Raw genomic sequence first — 15,813 nt, 5'->3', positions numbered from 1 at the left:
AGGCGGCACTGTCACACCCTCGTTTTTTAATCAAATTGATTGAAATTTTGGCCAAGCAATCTTCGACGAAGGCCGGACTTCGGTATTGCACTTCAGCTTGGTGGCTTAAAAATTAATTAATGACTTTGGTCATTAAAAATCTGAAAATTGTAATTAAAATTATTGTTTTATAAAACGATCCTTCTTCTTCTTCTTCAGCGTTCCAGAATTGTCTGGTTACGTGTGAGCTCGTTTGCCCATTTGGGTTCCCCACACTATACTCTGAGTCAGCTTCACTCCGATTTCGTTCAGTAGGCATGCTGGGCGGCATTTTCGTGTTTCCATAACCCACCGAACTCTGACATGGATTACAGGATCTTTTCCGTGCGCACTTGGTCTTGTGCTTGCGTGTACACACGAAGGGGGTTACGTCACTAGCAGGTCTGCACATAAGTTGACCTGGGAGATCGGAAAAATCTCCACTCTTAACCCACCAGGCGGCAGCGACCGGGATTCGAACTCCCGACCTCTCGATTACGAGGCCGACGTCTTACCACCACGCCACTGTGCCCGTCAAAACGATCCAAATTTACGTTCATCTTATTCTTCATAATTTTTTTATTCCAAAAACATATAAATATGTTATATTCGGATTAAAAACAAGGTCTGAAAATTAAAAATATAAAAATTATTATCAAAATCAAATTTCCGAAATCGATTTAAAAACAATTTCATCTTATTCCTTGTCGGTTCCTGATTCCAAAAACATATAGATATGATATGTTTGGATTAAAAACACGCTCAGAAAGTTAAAACGAAGAGAGGTACAGAAAAGCGTGCTATCCAGCACAGCGAAACCACTACCGCGCTGAACAGGCTCGTCAGTTTCACTACGTTATGCACAAGCGGCGGACTACGGTCATTGTGAAAAAATGCAGTGCGTTCAGTTTCATTCTGTGAGTTCCACAGCTTGACCAAATGTAGTAATTTCGCCTTATACGCGACTTGTTAAGATCTTACGTTTTCAGATGTTCATAACCTCTGTAAATTTACCTCCATTTTAAGACCCCCGATTTAAGACTTCCTCCTTTTTACATTTAGTCAAGTTATGACTAAATGTTTTAACACAGAGGGGGAATCGAGACGAGGGTCGTGGTGTATGTGTGTGTGTGTGTGTGTGTGTGTGTGTGTGTGTGTGTGTGTGTGGTGTGTGTGTGTGTGTGTGTGTCAGTGCGTGTGTGTGTGTGTGTAGAGCGATTGAGAGTAAACTACTGAACCGATCTTTATGAAATTTGACATGAGAGTTCCTGGGTATGATATCCCCGGACTTTTTTGTCATTTTTTTCGATAAATGTCTTTGATGACGTCATATCCGGCTTTTTGTAAAAGTTGAGGCGGCACTGTCACACCCTCATTTTTCATTCAAATTGATTGAAATTTTGGCCAAGCAATCTTCGACGAAGGCCAAACTTCGGTATTGCATTTCAGTTTGGTGGCTTAAAAATTAATTAATGACTTTAGTCATTAAAAATCTGAAAATTGTAATTAAAATTATTTTTTTATAAAACGATCCAAATTTACGTTCATCTTATTTTTCATCATTTTCTGATTCCAAAAACATATAAATATGTTATATTTGGATTAAAAACAAGGTCTGAAAATTAAAAATATGAAAATTATCATCAAAATCAAATTTCCAAAATCGATTTAAAAACAATTTCATCTTATTCCTTGTCGGTTCCTGATTCCAAAAACATATAGATATGATATGTTTGGATTAAAAACACGCTCAGAAAGTTAAAACGAAGAGAGGTACAGAAAAGCGTGCTATGCAGCACAGCGAAACCACTACCGCGCTGAACCGGCTCGTCAGTTTCACTCCGTTTTGCACAAGCGGCGGACTACGGTCATTGTGAAAAAATGCAGTGCGTTCAGTTTCATTCTGTGAGTTCCACAGCTTGACTAAATGTAGTAATTTCGCCTTACGCGACTGAATCGAGACGAGGGTCGTGGTGTATGTGTGTGTGTCTGTGTGTGTGTGTAGAGCGATTCAGAGAAAACTACTGGACCGATCTTCATGAAACTTGACATGAGAGATTCTGAGTATGGTATCTCCAGACAATTGTTTCATTTTTTTGATAAATGTCTTTGATGACGTCATATCCGGCTTTTCGTGAAAGTTGAGGCAGCACTGTCACGCTCTCATTTTTCAACCAAATTGGTTGAAATGTTGGTCAAGTAATCTTCGACGAAGACCGGACTTTGGTATTGCATTTCAGCTTGGAGGCTTAAAATTTAATTAATGAGTTTGCTCATTAAAGTTGTCATTAAAATCGATTTTTTTGCAAACAGATTTAAAATTGATTGCATCGTATTCTTCATCACATTCTGCATCTAAAAATATATACATATATCATGTTTACTCTTAAAATGTGATCACAATTAACGAAAATAGATTAATTAGTCTTACGATAAAAATTTCAGAAATCGATCCAAAAATGATTTCATCTTATTCTTTATCATTTCCTGATTCCAAAAACATATATATATGATAGGTTGTATTCAAAACAAGCTCAGAAAGTGAACAAGAATACAGAAAAGCGCGCTTTCCTGCTTAGCACAATACGCCACCGCGCTAATCTGGCGTGTCAATATCACTACGTTTTGCACGTGGAAGGTGAGCGATTTCCTTCACGCGGGGATTGACGAAGCTGTACTGTCTTGGTGAAAAAATCCAGTGCGTTCAGTTTCATTCCGTGTGTTCGACAGCTTGACTAAATGTAGTAATTTCGCCTTACGCGACTTCTTAAGATCTTACTCTTTCAGATTTGCTGTTCATAACCTCTGTAAATTTACCTCCATTTTTTAGACCCGACTTTTTCAGATTATTGAAGGTCGGGAGGGGGAGGGGGGACGGAGGGGGGGGGGGGGGTGCATTTTTCAGAACAACCATCTCAGAAGGGTAAACCTTTAACAAATGTGGTAATAGTGGTACCTGCGATGTGAAGCCCCTCCGACGACAGGACACCTCCCAAGAAAGGCCACCTTCTCTTGTCCCTTTGGCGAATAACTTCGCTAAAATATACCAGCCATGACAGGCCACCTGCAATGTAGGGGCACGTTTGGTTGATCACATGGGTGTCCCTTCGTCGCAGGTACCTCTTTGGTAAGAACATGCAACAGCAAAGGCAGTTATTATTTTGTTTACATGTTTGCCTTCCTTTCCTCGTCATCTTCACGTCTTTTGTGTGTGTGTGTGTGTGTGTGTGTGTGTGTGTGTGTGTGTGTGTGTGTATTTGTGTGTGTGTGTGTGTGTATGTGTGTGTGTGTGTGTGTGTGTATTTGTGTGTGTGTGTGTGTGTTTAATATAATATCACCTTTTCATGTCCTGGATTGTAAGGTTTTTTTTGGGTTGTTCTTTTATAATAATAATAATAATAATAACGGGCATTTATAAAGCGCCTTATCAAAAGTTCAAAGCGCGGGACAACAATACATGTATACAAAAATCATACAATCACTGTCAGATTCAAACAACACATCATGCACATCTCACATCCCCAGACTCTATACTAAGGAACTATCCGTAGTGTTGTTGGAACAAGTGAGTTTTCAAATTGGACTTAAAAGATGAAATGGATGGAGAGTGACGTAATTGAAAGGGGAGTGAATTCCATAACTGAGGTCCATAATACGAAAACGTGCGGAAGCCATGAGCCTTACGTTTAAAGCGACCTTGACAGAGAAGTCGAGCATCATCAGAAGAACGAAGGGTGCGAGAGGGAGTGTAGAGAGAGACCTGTTCAGAAAGACAGGGACAAAAAAGTACAAACACGACTCAATCACCGCTTCAACCACACTTACATACCACCACCATGACAGCGGTGAAAACTAGAGGAGTGTGCATGTCGCTTCAGTCAGTAACTCAATTTGAGTCTTTGCTTCAGTAATACGTTTGCAGTTGTTCGAAGAGCCTGTATACGAGGAAAAAATCGCCGACGTGAGAAATTCCATTTTGCACCCACTTGTTCAGTGATTGAGTGGGTTTCAGCCTAAATCTCCATCAGCAGCCTTCTCTCTATTACCGTGCCACTCTTATTCATTAGCCCTAAGCTGTCCAGTTACAAAGAAAGCGGAGATGGACATGCCAATCACTTGGGTAGGAAGAAGAACTCGGAGGAAGTACTTGGAACATTGGGGAGACCGAAACTGCGTCTATTGCCACCGAAGAAGTCTTGTTCTCTTTCCCAAGTGAGGTGGTGGGACGAATATAACGTGCGCAATTCTTCTTCTTCTTCTTCTTCTTCTTCTTCTTCTTCGTTCATGGGCTGAAATTCTCACGGCTTTTACGAGTATGACCCCACCATTTAGGCAGCCATACTCTGCTTTGGAGGGAGATGCTTGCTTGGTATTTTCGTGTTTCTATAACCCACCGAACTCTGACATAGATTACAGGATCTTTTCCGTGCGCACTTGATGTGTACACACGAAGGGGTACAAGGCACTAGCAGGTCTGCACACAAGTTGACCTGGGAGATCCGACAAATATCCACCCTTTAAGCCCCAGGCGCGGTCGGGATTCGAACCCACGACCTTCCGCTCGGGAGACTGACGTCGTATCCACTAGGCCAGTGCTCCCGTGCGCAATTCGATTCGGTGGCTTGTCCGCAAGATGGAGAATTCTCCTACACCGGTCGCGAACGAGTGTGCAAGAGGCAAAGTACGTAATTCTTCTTTCGGGCAAACTATGGGAAGTGAGTAGTCAAAAGGCCCACAATTGTAGTGATCACCACGTCAGCACGTATGAGAGACATCCTAGGCAAACGACCGTAATGTTGGTGTCCTTCTGTAGACGTTTCACAAGAATTGTAAGAAATAAGAAAGCCCTTATTTTTTTAAGGCCTTATTTTTTAAGGCCTTATTTTTTCGCCTCTCAGTTGTATGCTGGTACACAGAGAGAGCGGCGTTAGAGAGAGAGAGAGAGAGAGAGAGAGAGAGAGAGAGAGAGAGAGAGAGAGAGAGAGAGAGAGAGAGAGAGAGAGAGACAAACAGACGGACTGACAGACAGATAGACAGACGGACTGACGAACGAACTGACGGACGGACTGACAGACAGAGAGAGAAAGAGAGGGAGAGAGAGAGAGGCGGGTGTGTGTGTGTGCATGTGTGTGTGTGTGTGTGCGTGCGTGCGTGCGTGCGTGTGTGTGTGTGGGTGTGTTTGTGTGTTGTAATGTCTTTATGTGTCTGTGTGTATTTGTGTCTAGGTTTGTGTGTTTGTGTGTGTGAGTGCGTGTGCGTGTGTGTGTGTGTGTGTGTGTGTGTGTGTGTGTGTGTGTGTGTGTGTGTGTGTGTGTGTGTGTGTGTGTGTGCAAAAATGACGCAAAAACTGTCATTTTGTAAGTTTGGAACAACAAATCAAGGTCAGAACAGCTATATAATCGCTATTGTAATTTCAGCGTAGCAATAGGGTCCGATATTTAGACTCGAACAAGTATAATGCGACTCGTCTTCGACTCGTCGGCATTATACTTGTCTCGTCTAGATATCGGACCCTATTGCTACGCTGAAAACACAATAGCTGTTAATGTTTACGAGCGCGTGTATGCTTTGTAAGGGAGTATCGCCCTGTTTCGTTTGTGAGTGCGTGTGCGTGTGTGTGTGTGTGGGTGGTGTGTGGGTGTGTGTTTGCAAATGCGTTGGGGTAGGTACAGGTGTACAGAAGAGTCCAGGTGCGACAACCGATTTTAACCAGTGTCATAATGTTTATCGTTTGGAAATGTTTTCTCTTGTTCCATTCACTATCTCTTTTTTCGCGCTCTCGCGCATATGTGCGTTCGTGAGTGTGCGCGTGCGTATGAGTGTATGTGTGTGTGTGTGTGTTGTCGTCTATATGTGTCATTTAAGTTATTGTGTGCTGCTATTAGGGTGAGCAGTAGTGATGCGCAGAAAAATAAGCTTGAATTTTTTAAGGCCTTATTTTTTTAAGGCCTTATTTTTTCAAGGGCTTATTTTTTTAAGGCCTTATTTTCCTAAGGCCTTATCGAAAATAAGGCCTTATTTTATTGAGGTCTTAAAATAAATAAGGCCTTATTTCTTTGCGCCCTCATTGTTAATGACTATAGAGATTTTGACCCTTTGTGCCAAGGAACGCCTGCCACTCTAAGCGATTTACAGCAGAAACTTTGAACTTGACACACAGACATGCACACAAACCGTCAAGCACGCAAGCTCGTAAGCATTCAATCAACACGCACGCATGCACGCATACTGCACGCACGCACGCACGCCGCGCGCACGCACACACGCACACACACACGCGAGCGCGCGCGCGCATACACACAATACAGGCACAGACACGCACGCTCGCTCGCATTCGCACACCCACACTGACACACGCACGCACATACACACACACCTACACACACACACCACACACACACACACACAGACACACACACATACACACACTAACTAACTGTGACTAACACACACACCGACACACACACACACTTACTAACACACACACACACACTCACACACACAAACACACACACAAACACACACACACACACACACACAGATAGAAACACACACACACACACTGACACACACACACAACCACACACACAGCCGTGACAAGCCGCACCTACATAGCACTGAAACCACTGAGTTTACGCATAACGTGTGTTTAATCAATAAGGACCTTTCTACCCATTATCTCACCGTCCCCAGCCGCACACACCACCCACTCCCTCGTCACGTATCCTTTTCGGTCATGTCCACTCGACTGACCGCATGCCCTTTTTGTTACACCCAAGACTGAATTGGATCAAGGCACTAATGTGACATTCCACGACATACACAATGGAACCCCCATTGTGATACCAACACCCCACCCCTTCTCCTGGTTTTAAGACTTTCTCTTTTCTAAACCTTGATTTTACAGAATTTTTGTTTAAAAGAATGTAAACTTGCGTACATCCTAAGACTCTCTCTCTCTGTTTAGAACAACTTTTCTCCGGGCGGGGACGTAGCTCAGTTGGTAGCGCGCTGGCTTTGTAGTCAGTTGGTCGCTATCAGCGTGGGTTCGATCCCCACGTTCGGCGAGAGATTTATTTCTCGGAGTCAACTTTGTGCAGACTCCCTTCGGTGTCCGAACACCCCCGTGTGCACACATGCGCACGAAAAAGATCCCACGTTCACAGCGAAAGTCTCAGGGCTTGGAAAACACGAAGACACGGCATGCATCATCTCTCGTCTCTAATTATCATGATCGTATTTCGATACTTTGACGAGACAAACCCAATGCTGGTGTGTCGAAGAAGACAGCCACAGCGGGCTTGTTCGAATCAAAGTATCACACCATATCTTCAGCGTATTACCAATACCTGTCCCAATATAGACCAGTTGGTCTAAGAGGACGTTAAACCCTAATAGTCAGTCAGTCAGTCAACTTTTCTCAAATCTGTGCGATCTTGAAATGGATTTCCACTGTGCTTTTATGTGCTGTTTTTTGTTCTCTGCTCCAGACACACGGTTAAAGTGCGAAAGCCAGCGGCGCGTGAATGCTCCAGCAAACCGCCGTCTGAATCGTACATCATCTTCAAGTTTGACAAGACACTGCTATCAATTTGTCTGGACAAATCATCCTGACTTTTCCCTCGATCTTATCTATCACAGTCCTAGACTCAACCTCTTTCTCCCTCACTCCAAACCTTACACTTTTCCAAGTTTTGTTCTTCTGACCCGGCTGCTCGTGTGTGTGTGTGTGTGTGTGTGTGTGTGGTGTGTTTATGTAGTGTGTGTGTGTGTGTGTGTGTGTGTGTGTGTGTGTATGTGTGTATGTGTGTGTGTGTATTGTGTGTGTGTGTGAGAGAGAGAGAGAGAGAGAGACGGAGAGAGAGAGAGAGAGAGAGAGAGAGAGAGAGATTTTGTGTGTATGTATTATACGGATATATGTGTCAGTCTTTTTGTCTCTGTCTGTCTGTTTCTGTTTCTCAATGTGGGCAGGTGTTTCTCTGTCCGTCAATCTGTCTGCCCCTCTATGCCAGTGAACCAGAGTCCACGCCCGTCTGTCTGCCCCTCTATGCCAGTGAACCTGAGTCCACACCCGTCTGTCTGCCCCTCTATGCCAGTGAACCTGAGTCCACACCCGTCTGTCTGCCCCTCTATGCCAGTGAACCTGAGTCCACACCCGTCTGTCTGCCCGGCCTCTATGCCAGTGAACCAGAGTCCACACCCGTCTGTCTGCCCCTCTATGCCAGTGAACCTGAGTCCACACCCGTCTGCCTGCCCCTCTATGCCAGTGAACCTGAGTCCACACCCGTCTGTCTGCCCCTCTATGCCAGTGAACCTGAGTCCACACCCGTCTGTCTGCCCCTCTATGCCAGTGAACCCGAGTCCACACCTCCCGTCTGTCTTCCCCTCTAGTGAACCTGAGTCCACACCCGTCTGTCTGCCCCTGTATGCCAGTGAACCTGAGTCCACACCCGTCTGTCTGCCCCTCTATGCCAGTGAACCTGAGTCCACACCCGTCTGTCTGCCCCTCTATGCCAGTGAACCTGAGTCCACACCCGTCTGTCTGCCCCTCTATGCCAGTGAACCAGAGTCCACACCCGTCTGTCTGCCCCTCTATGCCAGTGAACCCGAGTCCACACCAGTCTGTCTGCCCCTCTATGCCAGTGAACCTGAGTCCACACCCGTCTGTCTGCCCCTCTATGCCAGTGAACCTGAGTCCACACCCGTCTGTCTGCCCCTCTATGCCAGTGAACCCGAGTCCACACCCGTCTGTCTGCCCCTCTATGCCAGTGAACCCGAGTCCACACCCGTCTGTCTGCCCCTCTATGCCAGTGAACCCGAGTCCACACCTCCCGTCTGTCTGTCTGTCTCTTTTTGTGGGCCTGTGTCTGTGTCTTTCTGTCTGACTTTCTATGCCGTGCGTATCTCTCTGTGTCATCGTTTTTATGTGGTCCACTGATTGCGCGCGCGATATAAATCAGGTGTGAACAATTCAGTAATAGGATCCTTGACCTGTGGAATTTCTTACCTTTACGCCAAAGTACATCACCGGAATGGAATAAACACTGAATATCGTGAGTCATCCCTGTATCATAGAATCTTAAGTGTCAACGCGACCCTGCACCAGTCTGGAAAAGAGCGGCGTCCCACTGATTTTCAGACCTGTTTGTCGTGTCTACAGTGTGGCTAAATTTTCAGTAATGCAAAAAATGCCTTGTCAGCGCGTTTATTTACACAGAAATAAATTCTTCTTCTGCGTTAATGGGCTGAAACTCTCATGTACACTCTTTTTTTTGTGTGCACGAGTCGGCTTTTTCGTGTCACGTATGACCGTTTTTGACCCGCCATTTTAGGCAGCCATACGCCGCTTTCGAAAGGAATAAATAAATTGAAATTTAGCGTGCAAAATGAACTATTTTCATCTACAGCAAACCCTCTACGTTACATCCCTTGAACATGAAACAAAGATTTATTGAAATGAATTGACTGAATCGTTGAAACCGATCGATTTGAAACGGATTTTTAACGGGAAAATCCCCAGTGTAAACTCCTCACGCAAGGCCCATGTTCTGCAAGGCGGCGTTGAATCACAATTTTGAAAAAAATCTATTTTCTATAACCCCTTACAAACACACATTCGAAATGGCCGTTAATGTTCGAGAGGTGTTGTGCTTCAAAGGGAAGGTACCCGTGTTTTTCGTACAAACCTCTTCACCTCTTTGGCCGTTTCAAGGACTGCTTGACGGGTTGTATTTTGATTCTTGAATGAGCACTCGCTGGGAATTTGAACGGTATTGACACAGAAATGTAAATCTTATCGGAGAATGGGCATCGTTTTGAAAAGGAACGGCGCGGTCTGTGTGGAGTGTTTTAAATGGGAACGTCAACGTTGACGAGACCTGAAATCAATTTATAGGTTGTGACGAAAGAGCTGCTCTTTCTGATATTTTGTCGCGTTAGTTAGTTCGTTTGTTCGTGGTTTTGTTCGTTGTTTTGTTCCTTCCTTCCTTCGTTGGTTCGTTCATTGGTTCGTTTTCGTTGGTTCGTTCATTGGTTCGTTCGTTCGTTCCTTCCTTCCTTCCTTCCTTCCTTCCATCCCACCTTCCTTCCTTCCATCCTTCCTTCCTTTCTTCGTTCGTTCGTTCGTTCGTTCGTTCGATTGTTCGTTCGTTCGTTCGTTCGCTCGTTCCTTCCTTCCTTCCTTCCTTCCTTCCTTCCTTCCTTCCTTCCTTCCTTCCTTCGTTTGTTCATCAAACATCAAACGTTTGGGTCATGTTCGTGTCCGCGTTTAAAACAGGTTAATGGAAATTTTTTATGGGTCGTACAATGGTTGGTTCAGGGGCAATCGCACTAAACGGCGGTTTGTTTGTTTGTTTGCTCTCTCTCTCTCTCTCTCTCTCTCTCTCTCTCTCTCTCTCTCTCTCTCTCTCTCTCTCTCTCTCTCTCTCTCTCTCTTATTTAGCTCTTTAGAGGGAGAGAAGATTTGGGGAGAAGACTTACAGTCGTGAAAACTGGACTTGAGAATCAAAGCCCGCCATTATATACAACTAATGACTCACTCATAAATTCAATCATTTAGAAATTATCTACAACAGGGACAAGGAAGTAGACAAACAAAAACGCATCCCAAGAAATTCGACAACAGTGACTGTTTCACCACTGGAAGACCTCGGCCGCAGACGCCATCCATTATTGAATCGATCACCTGTCTCCCTTGATTGTCGGGTGGCCAGTTTACCGTGTGCTTGTTGCCAGTCAGAGAAACAAGGTCACTGCACGTTACTCTCGTTGTCCATCTGGGCTGCCTGTGGTCTGCCTGTCTTTGTTCTGGCTGTCCTTTCTCTGTCTGTCTTTGCTCTGTCTGTCTTTGTTATGTCTGTCTTTGTTCTGTCTGTCCTTGCTCTGTCTTTCTTTGTTCTGTCTGTCTTTGCTCTGTCCGTCTTTGCTCTGTCTTTGTTCTGTCTGTCTGTCTTTGCTCTGTCTGTCTTTGTTCTGTCTCTCTTTGCTCTTTCATCTCTTGCTCTGTCTGTCTTTGTTCTGTCTGTCTTTGCTCTGTCCGTCTTTGCCCTGTCTGTCTTTGTTCTGTCCGTCTTTGCTCTGTCTGTCTTTGTTCTGTCTGTCTGTCTTTGCTCTGTCTGTCTTTGTTCTGTCTCTCTTTGCTCTTTCATCTCTTGCTCTGTCTGTCTTTGCTCTGTCCGTCTTTGCCCTGTCTGTCTTTGTTCTGTCTGTCTTTGCTCTGTCTGTCTTTGTTCTGTCTCTCTTTGCTCTTTCATCTCTTGCTCTGTATGTCCGTGCTCTGTCTTTGCTCTGTCTGTCTTTGCTCTGACTGTCTTTGCTCTGGCTGGCCTTGCTCTGTTTGTCTTTGCTTTGCCTGTCTTTGCTCTGTCTATCTTGGCTCTGTCTCTCGTTGCTTTGTCTGTCTTTTCTCTGTCTCTCTTAGCTCTGGGTGTCCTTGCTCTGCCTGTATTTTCTCTGTTTGTCTTTGCTCTGTACGTCCTTGCTTTGTCTGTCTTTACTCTGTCTCTCTTTGTTTTGTCTATCTCTGTCTGTCTTTGCTCTGTCTGTCTTCAGTTTCTCTGTATGTCTTTGCTTTGTCTGTCTCTGTCTGTCTTTGCTCTGTATGTCTTTGCTCTGTCTGTCATTGCTCTGGACAGGTTGGTTAAAGTGGTGTGTGCATACCTCGGATAATTTTTTTGAAATTGTTTTCAATTTAGAAGTCACTGCTTACACAGTTCCTCTTCCTCAACTTTGCAACAAAGACAATGAGATGTTTTGTGTTTTAAAGCCTGCAACTTTTTAACCAAGGCTTTGGAGTTCCAAAGATAAAGCTGTTATAATTCATTTTAGCCATGAAAAGGTCAACGTGCCCTCAGACGTGTTCTCGCCTTTGTTTTTTAACAACTCACAGTGACGTGAATTGTCTGAGCTCATGGAGAACGCTGTATTTCGTTCGCATTTCAATATATAACAAAACAACTCGTGTAAACCTTGTATCACACAACAAGCCAGGTAGTATTCACTCTTCATTTCATTTTCAGTGGTGAAACGGTCATCCTGTTCTCATACACCATCTGACGCCATTGATTTTCTGATCATCTCATCCATAAAGTTGTTGCATTTCATTGTCAGTCATGAATTGTTCATCCTGTTCTCATACACCACCTGAAAGTAACATTGATTTTCTAAACTCATCCATAAAGTTGTTGCATTTCATTATCAGTCAGGTCATGAATTGTTCATCCTGTTCTCATACACCACCTGAAAGTAACATTGACTGATTTTCTAACCTCATCCATAAAGTTGTTGTGTTTCATTGTCAGTCATGGATGGGTCAGCGTGCTCTCACTAACACACTTTTTCTCGTTGTAGGCTTACTCTCAGAACAGCTGACAGTGGTATTGATTTTCTGACATCACCCATAAAGTTTTTGTATTTCAGATTCCAGCCATGAATGGGTCAGCGTGTTCTCAGACGCTTGCTCAACTGTAATCTGCAACACCTGATTGTGAGATACATTTTTGTTTTTACCCCATCGATCGTTGTTGCTCTCATTTATTTGAAAGCGATTTAAAAAAAGAATGCGCGTGTGTGTGTGTGTGTGTGTGTGTGTGTGTGTGTGTGTGTGTGTGTGTGTGTGCGTGTGTATGGTGTGTGCATGTGTGTGTGTGTGTGTATAGTGTGTGTATGTGTGTGTGTGTGTGTGTGTTTGTGCGTGTGTGTGTGTGTGTGTGTTTGTGTTTGTGTGTTTGTGTGTGTGTGTGTATGTGTGTGTGTGTATGTGTGTGTGTGTTTGTGTGCGGGTGGGTGTTTGTGCGTGTGTATGTGTGTGTGTATATGTGTGTGTGTTTGTGTGTGTGTGTGTGTGTATGTGCATGTGCGTGTGTGTGTTTGTGTGTGTGTGTGTGTGTGTGTGTGTGTGTGTACCGGCCTGCGTGCATGCGTGTGTATTCTCTCTCACCTTCTCTCTCTCTCTCTCTCTCTCTCTCTCTCTCTCTCTCTCTCTCTCCGTCTGTCTGCATGTATGTCTGTCAGTATGTCACTCCCACTCTCTCTAACATTCTTCCTTCTCAGTTTGTGTCTGTATACCTGTTCTGGCTGTCACCATCATTCTCACCATACTCAGCCTGTTGCCGTTACTTGCCCTTGCTTCATCTTTGTCCCCCCCCCCCCCTCCCCATTCGCCTCCCCCTTCTACCTTCACCCTTCCCCCACACTCTTCCTTTCACTCCCCCCCCCCCCCCCCCACCCTCACGACCTTCGGCGCCTTCCCTCTTCCACCCCCCCCTCCCTACCACCAACTTCTCCCTCTACATTCTCAAACTGAGGGTCCTATTCTATGGAACTACTGCAAGAAAGGTTTATTGTGGGAAAGGAATTTATAGTCAAACCAACCGTTCACTTTCATAGGCTCTGGAAGGTGATAGTTTTATACACGTGTATAAAATACATTGTACAGTTTTCTCGTGTGCTATTCTCTGTTGTGATTTTCTTTTGTTTAATTCTTTCTCTTCATCTTTCTTTTTTTTCCCCTTTTTTTCCTTCATTAGTTCTTTCTTTCTTTCTTTCGTTCTTTCTTTTCTTTCTTTCTTTCTTTTTTTTTGTTTTTTTCTTTCGTTCTTTTTTTGAAAATTAATTTATAGTGCTTTTGCCGATGAAATTTCCTGACACTTCTTTCTTCCTGTTGTTTTTGACCCCCAGAAAACCATCACAAGTTCATTGACACAACGCCAGTACTTCTGTAATCGTATAATGGTCAAAGTACCACTTCGCAGAACACGAACTTGTAATGCTCATATGCATGTACAGCCGAACCCGTCTATAACGACAACCGTACAGACCGACCCGGCGAAAAGTGGTCGTCATGACGTAACAGGTGATCGCTATGGAAAGGTGAATTGAATACTAGAGAATAGAAACTGGTCTTGGATCCTTCGGAGTGGTCGCTTTAGGCAGATGGTCGCTTTCGAGAGGTGATCGCAAGGACAGGTAAGATTGTAATGTAAACAATGCCAACAAAAGGAAAACTGAGCAGCGGCATCAACAACACCAACAGTAGGTAATGCTGCTACTAATGCTTCAACTACTACTACTACTACTACTACTACTACTACTACTACTACTACTCAGTACTACTACCACTACTACTACGACTACTGCTGAATCACTGAACTGGGACTATCACTATTGATACTCGTACTTCTGCTGCTGCAGCTGCTGCTACTACTAGGCCTACTACTTCTACGACTGCTACTACTACTGAAGCAAATTAGACAAAACGTGAGGAAACAAACCACTGATGAATAAACAAATAATCATAACCAGGAAAAATAACACAGAAAGAAACCAAACAGTTACTTCTTCTTCTGCGTTCATGGGCTGAAACTCCCACGTATACTTGTGTTTTTTGCACGAGTGGAATTTACGTGTATGACCGTTTTACCCCGCCATTTAGGCAGCCACACGCCGCTTACGGGGGAACCAAACACTGACAAAACGTAGGGATTTCACGTGCCTATGTACATACACCATACATTGACAGTGTATGTGAAGGTCACAGCGGAGCAGCAGACTGTGACACGTTGTTGGCCCCGTGAGTCACACCTTGACCTTGCTACCATCGGCCGGGCCTAAACCCCCCCCCCCCAACCCCACCCCCCTCCCCATACCCCCTACCCCTCAAACACACACACACATCCCTCCTTCTTCAATCTTGTCAGTTCCACTTCTGCCTCAGCGGTCTACCTACCTCAATAGTGCTTTATTAGTAATCTATAGAAACTTTGTGTTAGAGAGAGATTGAGAGAGAGAGAGTGTGTGTGTGTGTGTGTCAGTGTGTGTGTGTGTGTTTGTGTGTCAGAGAGAGAGAGAGAGAGAGAGAGAGAGAGAGAGAGAGAGAGTCTGTATTTGTGTGTATGCGCGCGTCAGAGAGAGACGGATTGCATTAGGCCTTGTCACATTTTGGAGATGTTCCTTTTCATGGCAACAACCACACACAGCCTGACCCCCACCATCCCTCCTTCCCCGTCTTGTATTCCTCAGTCTAAACCACCACCACCACCCCCCCCCCCAATCCTCCCTCCCTCCCTCCCCACCGGCACATTCCCAGAGATGGTTATACATGTAGTAATTCTCAGGAAACACACTGACACGGACAGCCTCGCCGCAAAGTAATAACGTAACATTTACACATGTACTGGAAATAATCACTCTTAATTATATACAATAATGACAGTTCTTAAAAGCAATGAAACACCTAATTGGTTATAGGATACTGTGTTGGCCATTGGATTTTGAGAATCTCATAAGTCTGTCATCTCCCAGGTCAACGTATGTGCAGACCTGCTTGTGCATTATCCCCCTTCGTGTGTACACGCAAGCACAAGATCAAGTGCGCACGGAAAAGATCCAGTAATCCATGTCAGAGTTCGGTGGATTATAGAAACACAAAAATACCAAGCATGCATCCCCCGAGAGCGGCGTATGGCTGCCTAAATGGTGGCGTAAAAACGGTTATACATGTAAAATCACACTCGTGCAAAACAAAGAGTGTACGCGGGAGTTTCAGCCCATGAACGCAGAAAAAGACTAAGAATTAGCACTGCAACAGAAGGTTGGGGTTTAAACTGTCTCAGTGTCACATCGCCATTGCCCCTTTCATCACCTCGCACAGCGCTCTTACTCAGTTGCTGGACACTCGGAACACGTCCGCATCAGTTTGGACCGTGCGTATACTCACAGACAGACAGACAGACAGACAGAACGACAAACAAACAAACAAACAAACAAACACTAACGGATAATTCCCTCGCCGCTCAC

General features: G+C 44.6%; 1 protein-coding gene across 1 annotated transcript; it reads left to right on the top strand.

Moving 5' to 3' along the window:
• Positions 1-4,651: 4,651 nt before the first annotated feature.
• LOC138952257 (anti-sigma-I factor RsgI2-like) lies at positions 4,652-12,486 on the top strand. Its single transcript, XM_070323886.1, has 4 exons — positions 4,652-4,699; positions 7,990-8,408; positions 8,452-8,851; positions 12,436-12,486. The coding sequence occupies exons 1-4, from the start codon at positions 4,652-4,654 to the stop codon at positions 12,484-12,486; spliced, it is 918 nt and encodes a 305-aa protein (XP_070179987.1).
• Positions 12,487-15,813: the final 3,327 nt, after the last annotated feature.

The sequence above is a fragment of the Littorina saxatilis genome, linkage group LG2 (genome assembly GCF_037325665.1).
Source record: "Littorina saxatilis isolate snail1 linkage group LG2, US_GU_Lsax_2.0, whole genome shotgun sequence".
Taxonomy (NCBI): Eukaryota; Metazoa; Mollusca; class Gastropoda; order Littorinimorpha; family Littorinidae; genus Littorina; species Littorina saxatilis.
This window is presented reverse-complemented; position numbering and strand designations above follow the sequence as displayed.